Source organism: Centruroides sculpturatus, unplaced genomic scaffold (genome assembly GCF_000671375.1).
Source record: "Centruroides sculpturatus isolate CEXI.00-Female unplaced genomic scaffold, Cexi_2.0 scaffold178, whole genome shotgun sequence".
Lineage (NCBI taxonomy): Eukaryota > Metazoa > Arthropoda > Arachnida > Scorpiones > Buthidae > Centruroides > Centruroides sculpturatus.
Genome location: NW_019384433.1, coordinates 384,417 through 399,126, shown reverse-complemented (window position 1 = coordinate 399,126; position 14,710 = coordinate 384,417). Strand labels below are relative to the sequence as shown.

Here is a 14,710-nt window from a genome sequence, read left to right as displayed (position 1 = left end):
GATATCTAGCATCATGTAATTTGGCCAGCAGTACTTTCTGCTCATGCACAATGGGTAAAGTTGAAACTGTAAAACATAATTTACAAATGTCATATATATGAAGTTGAACACTTCAGGCTAATGCTGAAAGTTCTGTCCTTGGGATATAGTTGGCCCTGTCCAGCCCATATTCTTGTGTCCAATGAACTGTGTGCTTACTTTGCTATTACATCTTGTCATTTTATGTATGTAATTATTGATTTAGTGTAATACTCACTTCAGAGTGGTGCACTCAAAAAAGGAAAAAAAAAGAGTAGAGGAAACACACTCTAGCTCCTTAGCAGACTTTCCAGTTCCCATACAAGCTCTTCTCACACTAAAAGCAGTTTTCTTCAAATCATCAGAATATTAAAGTCAAATGTAATAGTAGTAGGTGGCAATAGTAGTAATAGATGATAATGATAATGTAAAATCTCAAAAAGCATTTAATCTAATTAAAACTATTGAAGAAGTCAAATATTTAAGTTTTTCTTTCTAACTTATTTTATCTTTAAATCATTTTGAAGAAAGGTTTATTTACCATAAATAACAATAAACATTTTAAATTGTTAAATTTATAATAATTAACATTAAATATAATAATAAATTTTTATTTCTAAATTTCAGAAAAACTCATCTCAGAAAATAAAAGGAGATTAAAGCATTCTTATAGGACTAAACATGCACGCATGAGATCTTTGTTATGGGAAGGACCTGGATATGACTGTTCTGTAAAAGATTATTTTATAGAGTTAATAGTAGAAAAGGGAAAACTTAGAAGTAGTCCTGAAGAAAACAGAGTAATTAAACTCGGTGATATATTTGTGCAATTACCAGAAGAAGAAGCATTACAAAAATTCCTTATAATTGGTGATCCAGGTTATGGAAAAACAACACTTTGCAAGAAATTAGCTTATGATTGGGCAACTTCTGTCAACTATTTGAAACATTTTGCTTTTGTAATTATTGTTACATTACGTGATATAAAAGAAAAAAGTATTAATGATATTATTATTGAAACCATTTTTCAGACTTTAGAAAAAATAACTATTGAAGAAATAAAAGAGCTGGATCAGAACTTCCTAATTATTCTGGATGGATATGATGAAGTAGCAAATAATCATTCAAATATTGTTTCAGATTTTATTGAATATGAATATCAAAATATTTCTTCAAAAATGACCATTGTAGTAACTAGCCGACCACGTTTTGTGCCTGAAAACATAAAAGAAGAAATGGAAGAACATTTTTCCATAAATGGATTTGACAAAAACGCCCAATTAAAATATATAGAATCTGTATTCCAAGATAAAGAAATAATTCAATATCTTATTAAGCAGTTAAATCAAAATGAATTTCTTTTTAATATAGCCAAATGTCCATTGATGTTACATATGATATGTTGCTTTGAAAGAGCAAACTATATATCGGAACTAAAACGGTTAACAGATTTATATATAAAAATGTTACAGTTAATTATGAAAAGATCTGCAAAAAAATATGATCTCAGTAAATTGAAACATGGTAGATATTTTCATGGTGAAGCTCTTTTAATTAAATTAGGAGAATTAGCATGGAACTATTTGCAGAATAATGCTGAAATTACTTCTGAATGTTTAAAGACATATTTTCCTGATGATAATGAATATCAAGTGGTTGTTAACCTAGATATTTTGATACTTTCATCATTTATAATTGAAGGAAAAGAAATTTACAAATATGATCCATTGCATAGGTCATTTTTTGAGTTTCTTTCTTCATTATATTTATCTACATTGAAGAAATTACCATCAAAAATTAAAAAGATTCCAAATATTAATTATATATTTTTGTCTGGTCTTTGTGATAATGAACCACTTCCAGCCTTTTGTAAAACAATTCGTTTTTGTGATAAATATGAATATAATATTCCATTTTTACAAATGATCTATAATGAAATGAAAAAGAATGAAGAAAATTTTAGTAAATTTTGTTCTCCAATTAATGTCTTGAAGGTTAATGTAATAACTGACAATGTAGATATACTTGAGAAAGTTATGAATTGTGAGAAGTTAAAAACACTGACTTTAATTTTACCTGAAAGTTGGAATGGACTCGAGCCAATCAGAGATAAATTGATAAAGATTAACTTTAATTACTGTAATCTTCATTGTTTTCTGTATGCAGGATACAGAAATGCTAAAAAATTTGCCTTATGTTTTGATATACGTGATTCCATATCAACAATTTTATATATAATAGGGAATATAGAATGTAAACATTTAAAAGTTTACCTTTCAGGATCATATAATATTGATACTAAAACGTTCCAAGAATATAAAAGCATCATATATCTATCACCAGTTCCATCTGAACTGCAGAATGCATTTAATTTCAATAAAACTGAAGCAATAATAATTGAAGGAAAAAATGGATCATCATTTCTCATTTCTTGTGAACAGTATGATGTTTTGCAGAAAGAAGGATTATTTTTACCTATTTTTGGTGAAAAAAGAATAGATATTTTAAGGAGCAGTAATATGTAATTAACAGTAGTATAGCAACAAAATTTGATACTTATGACCATTTTGTGAGGAAAATAAAAAGCTCATTACATACAAATATGCAATACAAGTATATATACTGTATATTGGCATCTGTTGAAGGAACCATATTGGCCATATCCTTGTTATACCACTGTTAATTAAGAAGCTATATTGATTTGTTCATTGTGAAACAGAAATTATTACAAAGTCTGTTGTAAATTGTTATTAATGTTATGATTCAAAAATTGTTTTGAATCTTTTTGAGATTTTAGTTGTTTAAACTTTATGAAAGTTTATCATTAGTAGTGCACAATTCTGATATGAATACATTAATCCGGTGTTTCCCAACCCTTTTTGTGCTATGCCCACCTAAGCCTTTATAAAATTCTTATGCCCCCCTAACATATACAGTGGCTATATAGTTAACTTACACTCTGGACGAGTCCATTTTCAAATTGCCCCCCTTGTGGGGCAGGGCCCCACATTGGGAAACACTGCATTAATTGGATAACTGGATAGTTTGAATATTCAAAATATTCTGATTTCCATCCACATTAGAGAAAGTTCAGGAGGTACTGTACATAAATGTAGTATACAAGTGAATAATATGTATGTATATTGACTTACAGGAAGATGGATAATTTTTGTTATCCACATTGGAAAAAGAAGTGCTTGTTGTATGTTTGTATATATTCACATATATAAGTAAAACTTATTCTATTTTTATGCTTATATATAGAATTTAATATTTTAAAGTGTATTTTTTAAAAGGAAATACATTTTTAAGTAAAGTGTAGAATTAATATTTTAAAAATATGTCAGCTGAAAAATTGCACACTTCAATCATGCAACTTGTTGAAAAACAATTATTTTTATGTATTTGATACATATTTATATTATATTAATAATTAAATGACTTGATCTAATGTCATTTTATATATAATTTTATTATTATTATTACTATTATTTTATATATGTAATAGTTTATATTTGTTATAAAAAATTGCACAAAAGATTTTGTATCTTTAAAAATATATAGCTGAATTCAATGGAAACTATTTTCTTGAAATTACTGGCTTTGTTTAAAGTCTCAACTTGTTAATGTTTTAGAAAAGTCTAGCACTTTGTGCTTTGTCCATCATCAGGAGTCAACAAGAGAAATTATGAACAAGAGATCTTTTTGTTCTCAAATAATTTGAAGAGCATTTTTAACAAATTTGTCATGCTTTAAAAATGTTGAAAATAAATTATTTTTGTTTTATTTGATGTTTTAATTCATTTATTACACAAAATATTTGTCATCAGGGTGGATTGGAGAAATGGGTTCTAGTTCATTAAAATCATGAACTGTACTGTACATATTACAAGAATGATGTTTCTCAATGACCTCAAATTAGATAATCCAATTTCTAACTGTTAATGGGTTAGATTAGAAAACTAATCGTTAATCTAATCTAATTTAGACCTGCCCAGCTTTCTCCAAGAAATGAGATTGCCATTTTGTTTATTCTGTCATTTCAAGAAATTTGATTAAGATTGGATATCATTCATGTTTTCAATGTTAATGCAATAGAGAGACAATATTCATCTCCACAACTATAAAAGAAAAGAATAATGTGAGATCTAAATAATTTTTAGGGTTATATTCTGGTCAGAAGTTTTGAGTTTAATATACTTTTTCAAAATCCAGATTAGTGTTTATTTTGAATCAAATTGGATACAAAATTAAGCATTTGAAAGAAAATGGTCAATTATTAACTGTGGAATTTTTGGTTTAAAAATTTAAAATTGAATTAAAATAACAAAAGGATATACTAAGAATTTTTTTCTCTCAAGAAAACCTTTAATCATTTTTAAAAAGTAACATTGATTAACTGTTTACAACTTATCAAGAATAATTATAAATTAACTCTGACAAGATGCAAATATGTTGTTTTTGTCAAAGCTGGTTCAGTGCAGACTAAAAGCACAGTGTAAGGAAGAAGTGAGGAAGCTCTCAAAGCCATCCAAGGTTATTCAGAAATTATCTACCAGAGAGCACAATAATTGCATTTGGCTATTTTATGGCATAATTCTAAAACCCGCTCGTTTTCCTGTGTGCGGAACTTAACAGTTTGCCCTGGTATCCATAGATGGCAGGGGGTTTAATTGTAGTAAAACTATATACCAGTCGACCCCCCCCTATAATACTGTTGATAATTCTGTTTTATATGAATTCCATGTTGTACGAGTCACTTAGATTTTACAAATACGTGGGCCGTTCACAGCCCGGCACACGTATTTGTAAAATCTAAGTGACTCGTACAACATGGAATTCATATAAAACAGAATAATCAACAGTATTATAGGGGGGTCAACTGTATATATATATATGAGCATAACAATTCTTTGAGATACACGTGTAACTAAGCAAGTATTTTTGTTTATATTTTACTTTTCAAAAACATGATGGTTGTTCTGCACCAAACTGTTCTAATAACAGCAGACATAAAATATATATATATTTTTTCACTTTCCAAGTGATGAAAATAGGCGAAACATACAGAAAAATTTGAGAAGAGCAGATTGAACACCAACTAGAAACAACGGTACTTGTGAATCTTTATCCCAGATGGTGGCGCCGCCTAGGCGACAACATCTCAACTAGTACTTGTATCCCCTGGAAACAAATTGACTCAGCCAGTTGACCTACCAACAGACACGTGTTTTCCAAACCTTTGTGAGAAAGAAAAAATTTCTACGTTATATGATTTATCACGCACCGAAGAAGAATCTATATTGTCTTTTCAAAAGAAAGGTATTTTACCTAGTGCTCGAATATGCAAAAATAAGCATGAAATGAAATTAAATATGTCTAAAGGCGTTTGGAGATGCACCATAAGTAGCTGTGATGTAATGATAAGCATTTGTTCCAATAATTGGTTTAGCGGATCACGGATACCATTTTTAACGGCGGTACGATTTATTTACCATTGGACGGAGGAAGTTACATCTATAAAGTGGTGTCGAAAACATCTAAATATTTGCCACAAAACAACTATAGACTGGAATAGTTTTTGAGGAAGATATGTTTTTTACATTTGTTGAAACAACCGAACAGGCTAATAGGCGGTCCCGGAAAAATCGTGGAAATCGACGAAGCGCTTTTCACAAGGCGAAAAAGCAACGCTGGAAGGGTTCTTCCACAACAGTGAATATTCGGCGGAATATGCCGAGAAATTGGTGATTGTTTTCTCGTTCCAGTTCCTAATAGAGAATCAACCACACTAATGACAAAAATCGTGAAGCACATTGAACAAGAATCAACAATTTATTCTATCTGTTGGCGAGCTTACAGGACAGATGAATTAGAAAGAGCGGGTTACAGTCATTTTACTGTAAATCATAAATATAATTTCGTTGATCCAACAACGGGTGCGCACACTCAAAACATCGAAAGACTATGGGGTTCCGCTAAGTGGCGCAACAAAAAACAACGAGGCACGGGTTGCCATCATCTGGAGTCTTACCTTGCAGAGTTTATGTGGAAGAAGTCATTGGGACAAGGAAATGCTTTTGAAAACATATTAAAAGCAATCGCGGAAATATGGCAGCCCTAAACTATATGCCAGTAATATCTAATAATGTAAATGGCTATGTAGACATGTAATATACTTTAAAATAAACGATAATTTAAACTAATTTAAATGTTTGTTAACTTTTTCTTAAAATTATTGCAAAGTTTTAATTAACAACGTTGAAATAGCAAAACTAAGTTGTAACACGTGTGTTGGTAGGTTAGCTGGCCGAGTTAATTTGTTTCGAGGGGATTCAGGTACTAGTTGAGATGTTGGTCGCCAGGGCAGCGCCATCATCTGGGATAAAGATTCACAAGTACCGAAACAACTTTCTATGTAATACAGTATAATTATTTTATAATAAACTAGCTTTTACCCGCGACTTCGCCCGCAGAGATTTTGCAAGCAAACTCCATTTATATCCAGTATTTCAACAACCATAGTAATTGTTATATAACACCTGCCGATGAGAATTACTGAGAATAAAACGAACTGTTTTCAATTTGATCAATTTTCTGGAACGTTTACAATCGTTCTATAATCGAACCAATATGCAATAACAAATTCGAATTTAAAACGGTTCGAACATTTGGTTAAAAAATCGAAATATATGAAAATATTTACAACAATGTCTGAAATGTTATCAATTTAATACACCAAGTACTCAATGAAGACTAAACATAGTTGAAAACAAAAAATCGCATCTAAAATAGTACAGTAGAAGCCGTTCTTCAGGTTAAGCCTTAATCCTTTTGTTGGAATCAACGATAAAAATTATTGTCTAATGTTATACGACATCGTTACGTACTGTACAACGCATTGTGTCGCGATGTTTTGTAAACGTTCTTCCGTTACGTAATAAAAGGTTGGTGGCGCTGTTAGAGACGGTGGCCTTGTTTCACTCTTCCCTTTTCAGCGCTGACCTTCGGTAAGTCAAGACAGTGTAATCTTTGCGTATTTTTTGTTTCTTTGTTATATAACCAGTTACGCGAGTCTCAGTGGCGTAGCGTGAGTGTCAGCCGCCCGGGGCAAAGGAAAATTTCGCCGTCCCCCTTATTTAGGTATCTCAACTTAAAAGACTAAAATTCAGTTTCGTCACAGAATAAGTAATGAAAAATTCCGTGCTAGTGTTGCCACTTTTTTAAAATCGCTGACCCGGACGGCAGGTGAGGTTTGTTCGAACAGAAGTTCCTGACGCATGCGTATGTCATTTTGCAATACGAAGAATAATGTGCAGTGTATGCCAGTTTTAAATCAGTTACAATTAGCGACTAGGGAGACTTGGGTGGGAGTAACGTAACCTAGATGACCTAGCTCTATTGGATATTGGAGGTGTATGTGAGTACGAATGCATCGTACAAACAAACAAAAAAAAAAAGGTCGACAGATTGCGCACCATCTCCCCGGGTAAAATTAATTGTTCATCCGGACGGTGAGTCGATTCCCGGACTGTCCGGATGGTAACGCTATACCGTGCTCATTTCAATCGGTCCGAATCGTAGGTGCGACGGAAATATGAAATATAATGATTCAAATTTTTACAAGATATTATTATTTATTGTGAAATTTTGCCGCCCCCTAAAAAGTCTCGCCACCACTACGCTACGCCACTGGCGAGTCTAACTAGTTTTTACTAATCTCTCCGACAAGCAACATCTAGACTAACACCTTTCCCTCTCCCTCCACGGAGGAATTTCCAAAAATCCCTTCTTAGTGTGTATTCTCATGGCGTACCCTAATAAAACATAGTTGAAAACAAAAAATCGCATCTAAAATAGTACAGTAGAAGCCGTTCTTCAGGTTAAGCCTTAATCCTTTTCCTCTCCCCCGCGGGGGGAATTTCCAAAAATCCCTTCTTAGTGTGCGTTTTCATGACGTACCCTAACTGTGTACAAAATTTCATCTCTAGATTCAGAGGTTTGCTCTGGACGATGATGAATCAGTCAGTCAGTCAGGACAAGTAATTTTATATATTTAGATTTCATGATTTCATATTGATATTAATATAGGTTTATATATTGATGATATTTCCATAATTAATTTATCAATCATATCTGAACACTTTAAGACATAATGCAAATTCATGATATTAATATTTGTGAAATTCATTTAATTTAAGCTAAAGTAATAAGTTCAGTGTTGACATTTAAATAAATTTTTTAAACAATTACATAATTGATTTCATTGCTAAAATTAATAAAATTCTTAAAATATATAATTTCTCTTTAGACTTTCCATTTGTAAATGTAACACATAAATGTGTTTATCGTGTGCTCAAAGACGGAATATTGACAGTTTGGAAAAATCTTAATTGTGAATCAAGTTATTAATTAAAGCCTAATAAAATTGCAACATTTTTCTATAATTGGTTTCTTATAATTCAAAAGTTCTTTTACAAATTTGCATTTTAATTTAATAGCTAATATAGGTTAAAGTAAGTTAATAATGGTTATAAAATGGACTCAATAAGAAGTATTTTAAAGAAATTTTATGAACAGCATCAGGCCGATGGAAAACAAAAGAAAAAATCCAAATGCTATTCCTAATATCCTATGTTTTTTCATATGCCTGATCTTCTAGAGTTCTAGAATGTAGAAGGAAAAACGTTTATGAAAGAATAACACTTCAACACGTAAATAATTTCGTAATAAATTCGTAAATATGTTTTATTATAATTTTTTATTTTTAATGTACAGTATATGTGTCTGTGATTTCATATTTGTGAGTTTCATAGTCATAGCAACAATAGAAATGATTTGTCTGCAAAGGCTTAACTAGAGCCATAATTAATAGTACTTGTTATTGAAAAAACATTTTGAATAACAAATGTACAAATGTTAGTAATTATAGATAATGAAAACTTAATTGAAAAAATGTTTGAACAAATTAATAATGATTACTTATATAAAATTAGATGATAACCCATATGAGAGTATAAAAAAACAATTAACTAAATTGATCAAAAAAAGTTATATAAATAATAATATAAATAATATAGAAAAAAATAATATTCTTGACTTCAAAAACAATAGAATCCCTACTCTAAATATTAGATTAAAAACTCATAAAGAAGAAGAAAAATTTAGACCCATCGTCGATTTCAAATACTCCATTCTTTATAATTTAGAACATTACATAAAACAACAATAAAATGTTTAGAAAATTCTATATATAGTATTAAAAATGCTGATACTGTCATTAATAGGATACAAAAATTAAAAAAAGATAATTCTGATAAATTAATGAGTTTAGACATAAAAAATATGTATCCCAGTATAAATTGGAAATTAATAGAAAAAAGTTTAAGTGAACTTAATGTACATANAAACTATATATCGGAACTAAAACGGTTAACAGATTTATATATAAAAATGTTACAGTTAATTATGAAAAGATCTGCAAAAAAATATGATCTTAGTAAATTGAAACATGGTAGATATTTTCATGGTGAAGCTCTTTTAATTAAATTAGGAGAATTAGCATGGAACTATTTGCAGAATAATGCTAAAATTACTTCTGAATGTTTAAAGACATATTTTCCTGATGATAATGAATATCAAGTGGTTGTTAACCTAGATATTTTGATACCTTCAGCATTTATAATTGAAGGAAAAGAAATTTACAAATATGATCCATTGCATAGGTCATTTTTTGAGTTTCTTTCTTCATTGTATTTATCTACATTGAAGAAATTACCATCAAAAATTAAAAAGATTCCAAATATTAATTATATATTTTTGTCTGGTCTTTGTGATAATGAACCACTTCCAGCCTTTTGTAAAACAATTCGTTTTTGTGATAAATATGAATATAATATTCCATTTTTACAAATGATCTATAATGAAATGAAAAAGAATGAAGAAAATTTTAGTAAATTTTGTTCTCCAATTAATGTCTTGAAGGTTAATGTAATAACTGACAATGTAGATATACTTGAGAAAGTTATGAATTGTGAGAAGTTAAAAACACTGACTTTAATTTTACCTGAAAGTTGGAATGGACTCGAGCCAATCAGAGATAAATTGATAAAGATTAACTTTAATTACTGTAATCTTCATTGTTTTCTGTATGCAGGATACAGAAATGCTAAAAAATTTGCCTTATGTTNATGGACTCGAGCCAATCAGAGATAAATTGATAAAGATTAACTTTAATTACTGTAATCTTCATTGTTTTCTGTATGCAGGATACAGAAATGCTAAAAAATTTGCCTTATGTTTTGATATACGTGATTCCATATCAACAATTTTATACATAATAGGGAACATACAATGTAAACATTTAAAAGTTTACCTTTCAGGATTATATAATATAGATACTAAAACTTTCCAAAAATATAAAAGCATCAAAAAACAATCGCCAGTTTCATCTGAACTGCAGAATGCATTCGATTTCAATAAAACTGAAGCAATAATAATTGAAGGAAAAAATGGATCATCATTTCTCATTTCTTGTGAACAGTATGATGTTTTGCAGAAAGAAGGATTATTTTTACCTATTTTTGGTGAAAAAAGAATAGATATTTTAAGGAGCAGTAATATGTAATTAACAGTAGTATAGCAACAAAATTTGATACTTATGACCATTTTGTGAGGAAAATAAAAAGCTCATTACATACAAATATGCAATACAAGTATATATACTGTATATTGGCATCTGTTGAAGGAACCATATTGGCCATATCCTTGTTATGGCCTCTGATAATTAAGTACTGTAGTTATATTGATTTGTTCATTGTGAAACAGAAATTATTGCAAAGTCTGTTGTAAATTGTTATTAATGTTATGATTCAAAAATTGTTTTGAATCTTTTTGAGATTTTAGTTGTTTAAACTTTATGAAAGTTTATCATTAGTAGTGCACAATTCTGATATGAATACATTAATCCAGTGTTTCCCAACCCTTTTTGTGCTATGCCCACCTAAGCCTTTATAAAATTCTTATGCCCCCCTAACATATACAGTGGCTATATAGTTAACTTACACTCTGGACGAGTCCATTTTCAAATTGCCCCCCTTGTGGGGCAGGGCCCCACATTGGGAAACACTGCATTAATTGGATAACTGGATAGTTTGAATATTCAAAATATTCTGATTTCCATCCACATTAGAGAAAGTTCAGGAGGTACTGTACATAAATGTAGTATACAAGTGAATAATATGTATGTATATTGACTTACAGGAAGATGGATAATTTTTGTTATCCACATTGGAAAAAGAAGTGCTTGTTGTATGTTTGTATATATTCACATATATAAGTAAAACTTATTCTATTTTTATGCTTATATATAGAATTTAATATTTTAAAGTGTATAATATGTATGTATATTGACTTACAGGAAGATGGATAATTTTTGTTATCCACATTGGAAAAAGAAGTGTTTGTTGTATGTTTGTATATATTCACATATATAAGTAAAACTTATTCTATTTTTATGCTTATATATAGAATTTAATATTTTAAAGTGTATTTTTTAAAAGGAAATACATTTTTAAGTAAAGTGTAGAATTAATATTTTAAAAATATGTCAGCTGAAAAATTGCACACTTCAATCATGCAACTTGTTGAAAAACAATTATTTTTATGTATTTGATACATATTTATATTATATTAATAATTAAATGACTTGATCTAATGTCATTTTATATATAATTTTATTATTATTATTACTATTATTTTATATATGTAATAGTTTATATTTGTTATAAAAAATTGCACAAAAGATTTTGTATCTTTAAAAATATATAGCTGAATTCAATGGAAACTATTTTCTTGAAATTACTGGCTTTGTTTAAAGTCTCAACTTGTTAATGTTTTAGAAAAGTCTAGCACTTTGTGCTTTGTCCATCATCAGGAGTCAACAAGAGAAATTATGAACAAGAGATCTTTTTGTTCTCAAATAATTTGAAGAGCATTTTTAACAAATTTGTCATGTTTTAAAAATGTTGAAAATAAATTATTTTTGTTTTATTTGATGTTTTAATTGATTTATTACACAAAATATTTGTCATTAGGATGGATTGCAGAAATGGGTTCTAGACAATGACCATGGTTTAAAGCTCATTAAAATCATGAATTGTACATATTGCAAGAATGATGTTTCTCAATGACCTCAAATTGGATAATCCAGTTTCTAACCGTTAATGGATAGAAAATTAATCGTTAATCTAATCTAATTTAGTCCTGCCCAGCTTTCTCTTCAAGAAATGAGATTGCCATTTTGATTATTCTGTCATTTCAAGAAATTTGATTAAGATTGGATATCATTCGTGTTTTCAATGTTAATGCAATAGAGAGAGAATATTCATCTTGACAACTATAAAAGTAAAGAATAATGTGAGATTAAATAATTTTTAGGATAATTTTAATTCTGGTCAGAAGTTTTGAGTTTGATACACATTTTCAAAATCCAGATTAGTGTTTATTTTGAATCAATTGGATACAAAATTAAACATTTGAGAGAGAATGGTGAATTATTAACTGTGGAATAGTAGTTGTCAAGTGTTTTACAATTTAAAATTGAATTAAAATAACACAATATACTAAGAATTTTTTTCTCTCAAGAAAACCTTTAATCATTTTTAAAAAGTAACATTGATTAACTGTTTATAACTTATCAAAGAATAATTATAAATTAACACTGATAAGATGCAAATGTGTTGCCTTTTGTCAAAGCTGGTTGACTGCAGACTAAAAGCACAGTGTAAGGAAAGAAAAGTGAGGAAGCTCTCTCAAAGCCATCCAAAGTTATTTATTTATTCAGAAGTTATCTATCAGAGAGCACAATAATCGCAATTGGCTATTTTATGGTATAATTCTAAAACCCACTTACTTTTTTCCTATGTGCAGAACTTAACAGTTTATCCTGGTATTGATAGATGGCAGTGGGTTTAACTAGTAAAACACTATATATATATGAGCATAACAATTCTTTGAGATATACGTGTAACTAAGCAAGCATTTTTGTTTATATTTTGCTTTTCAAAAACAATATGATAGGTTGTTCTGCACCAAAGTGTTCTAATAACAGCAGACATAAAATATAATTTTTTTCCACTTTCCAAGTGATTAAAATCATTGAAAAATACAGTAAAAATTTGAGAAGAGCAGATTGAACACCAACTAGAAACAACTTTATGTAATGTAAGTATTTTATAATAAATTTCGTGATTTCGTATTGATATTAATATAGGTTTATATAGTGATGATATGTTGTTCATATGACAAATTATTATTATTTTTATATTTGTCAGACTAAATTAAATATTCTTGGTATAATCAATTTATCAATCATATATGAACACTAAAAGTTTAAGAAATAATGCAAATTCATGATATTAATATTTGTGAAATTCATTTAAAGCTGAAGTAATAAGTTCAGTGTTGACATTTAAATTTTTTGAGCAATTACATAATTGATTTCATTGCTAAAATTAATAAAATTCTTAAAATATATAATTTCTCTTTAGACTTTCCATTTGTAAATGTAACACATAAATGTGTTTATCGTGTGCTCAAAGACGGAATATTGACAGTTTGGAAAAATCTTAATTGTGAATCAAGTTATTAATTAAAGCCTAATAAAATTGCAACATTTTTCTATAATTGGTTTCTTATAATTCAAAAGTTCTTTTACAAATTTGCATTTTAATTTAATAGCTAATATAGGTTAAAGTAAGTTAATAATGGTTATAAAATGGACTCAATAAGAAGTATTTTAAAGAAATTTTATGAACAGCATCAGGCCGATGGAAAACAAAAGAAAAAATCCAAATGCTATTCCTAATATCCTATGTTTTTTCATATGCCTGATCTTCTAGAGTTCTAGAATGTAGAAGGAAAAACGTTTATGAAAGAATAACACTTCAACACGTAAATAATTTCGTAATAAATTCGTAAATATGTTTTATTATAATTTTTTATTTTTAATGTACAGTATATGTGTCTGTGATTTCATATTTGTGAGTTTCATAGTCATAGCAACAATAGAAATGATTTGTCTGCAAAGGCTTAACTAGAGCCATAATTAATAGTACTTGTTATTGAAAAAACATTTTGAATAACAAATGTACAAATGTTAGTAATTATAGATAATGAAAACTTAATTGAAAAAATGTTTGAACAAATTAATAATGATTACTTATATAAAATTAGATGATAACCCATATGAGAGTATAAAAAAACAATTAACTAAATTGATCAAAAAAAGTTATATAAATAATAATATAAATAATATAGAAAAAAATAATATTCTTGACTTCAAAAACAATAGAATCCCTACTCTAAATATTAGATTAAAAACTCATAAAGAAGAAGAAAAATTTAGACCCATCGTCGATTTCAAATACTCCATTCTTTATAATTTAGAACATTACATAAAACAACAATAAAATGTTTAGAAAATTCTATATATAGTATTAAAAATGCTGATACTGTCATTAATAGGATACAAAAATTAAAAAAAGATAATTCTGATAAATTAATGAGTTTAGACATAAAAAATATGTATCCCAGTATAAATTGGAAATTAATAGAAAAAAGTTTAAGTGAACTTAATGTACATAGTAATTTGATTAACTTAATACAATTTGCATACAATAACAATTATTTC

The 14,710-nt window shown here is 28.5% G+C and overlaps 1 protein-coding gene across 1 annotated transcript; it reads left to right on the top strand.

The window, feature by feature from the left end:
• Positions 1–540: 540 nt before the first annotated feature.
• LOC111619808 (nucleotide-binding oligomerization domain-containing protein 2-like) lies at positions 541–11,386 on the top strand. The gene is made up of 2 exons (XM_023361627.1): positions 541–2,127; positions 10,230–11,386. Exons 1-2 carry the CDS (start codon positions 708–710, stop codon positions 10,643–10,645), a joined length of 1,836 nt encoding a protein of 611 aa, XP_023217395.1. The 5' UTR covers positions 541–707; the 3' UTR covers positions 10,646–11,386.
• Positions 11,387–14,710: the final 3,324 nt, after the last annotated feature.

What these genes read in the sequence shown, in the direction of transcription:
- LOC111619808 (XM_023361627.1), top strand. Translation starts at nt 708, where the DNA reads ATGAGATCTTTGTTATGGGAAGGACCTGGATATGACTGTTCTGTAAAA. An exon ending in TGGACTCGAGCCAATCAGAG is followed by an intron (nt 2,128 to 10,229) that starts ATAAATTGATAA and finishes AGCCAATCAGAG; the next exon opens with ATAAATTGATAAAGATTAAC.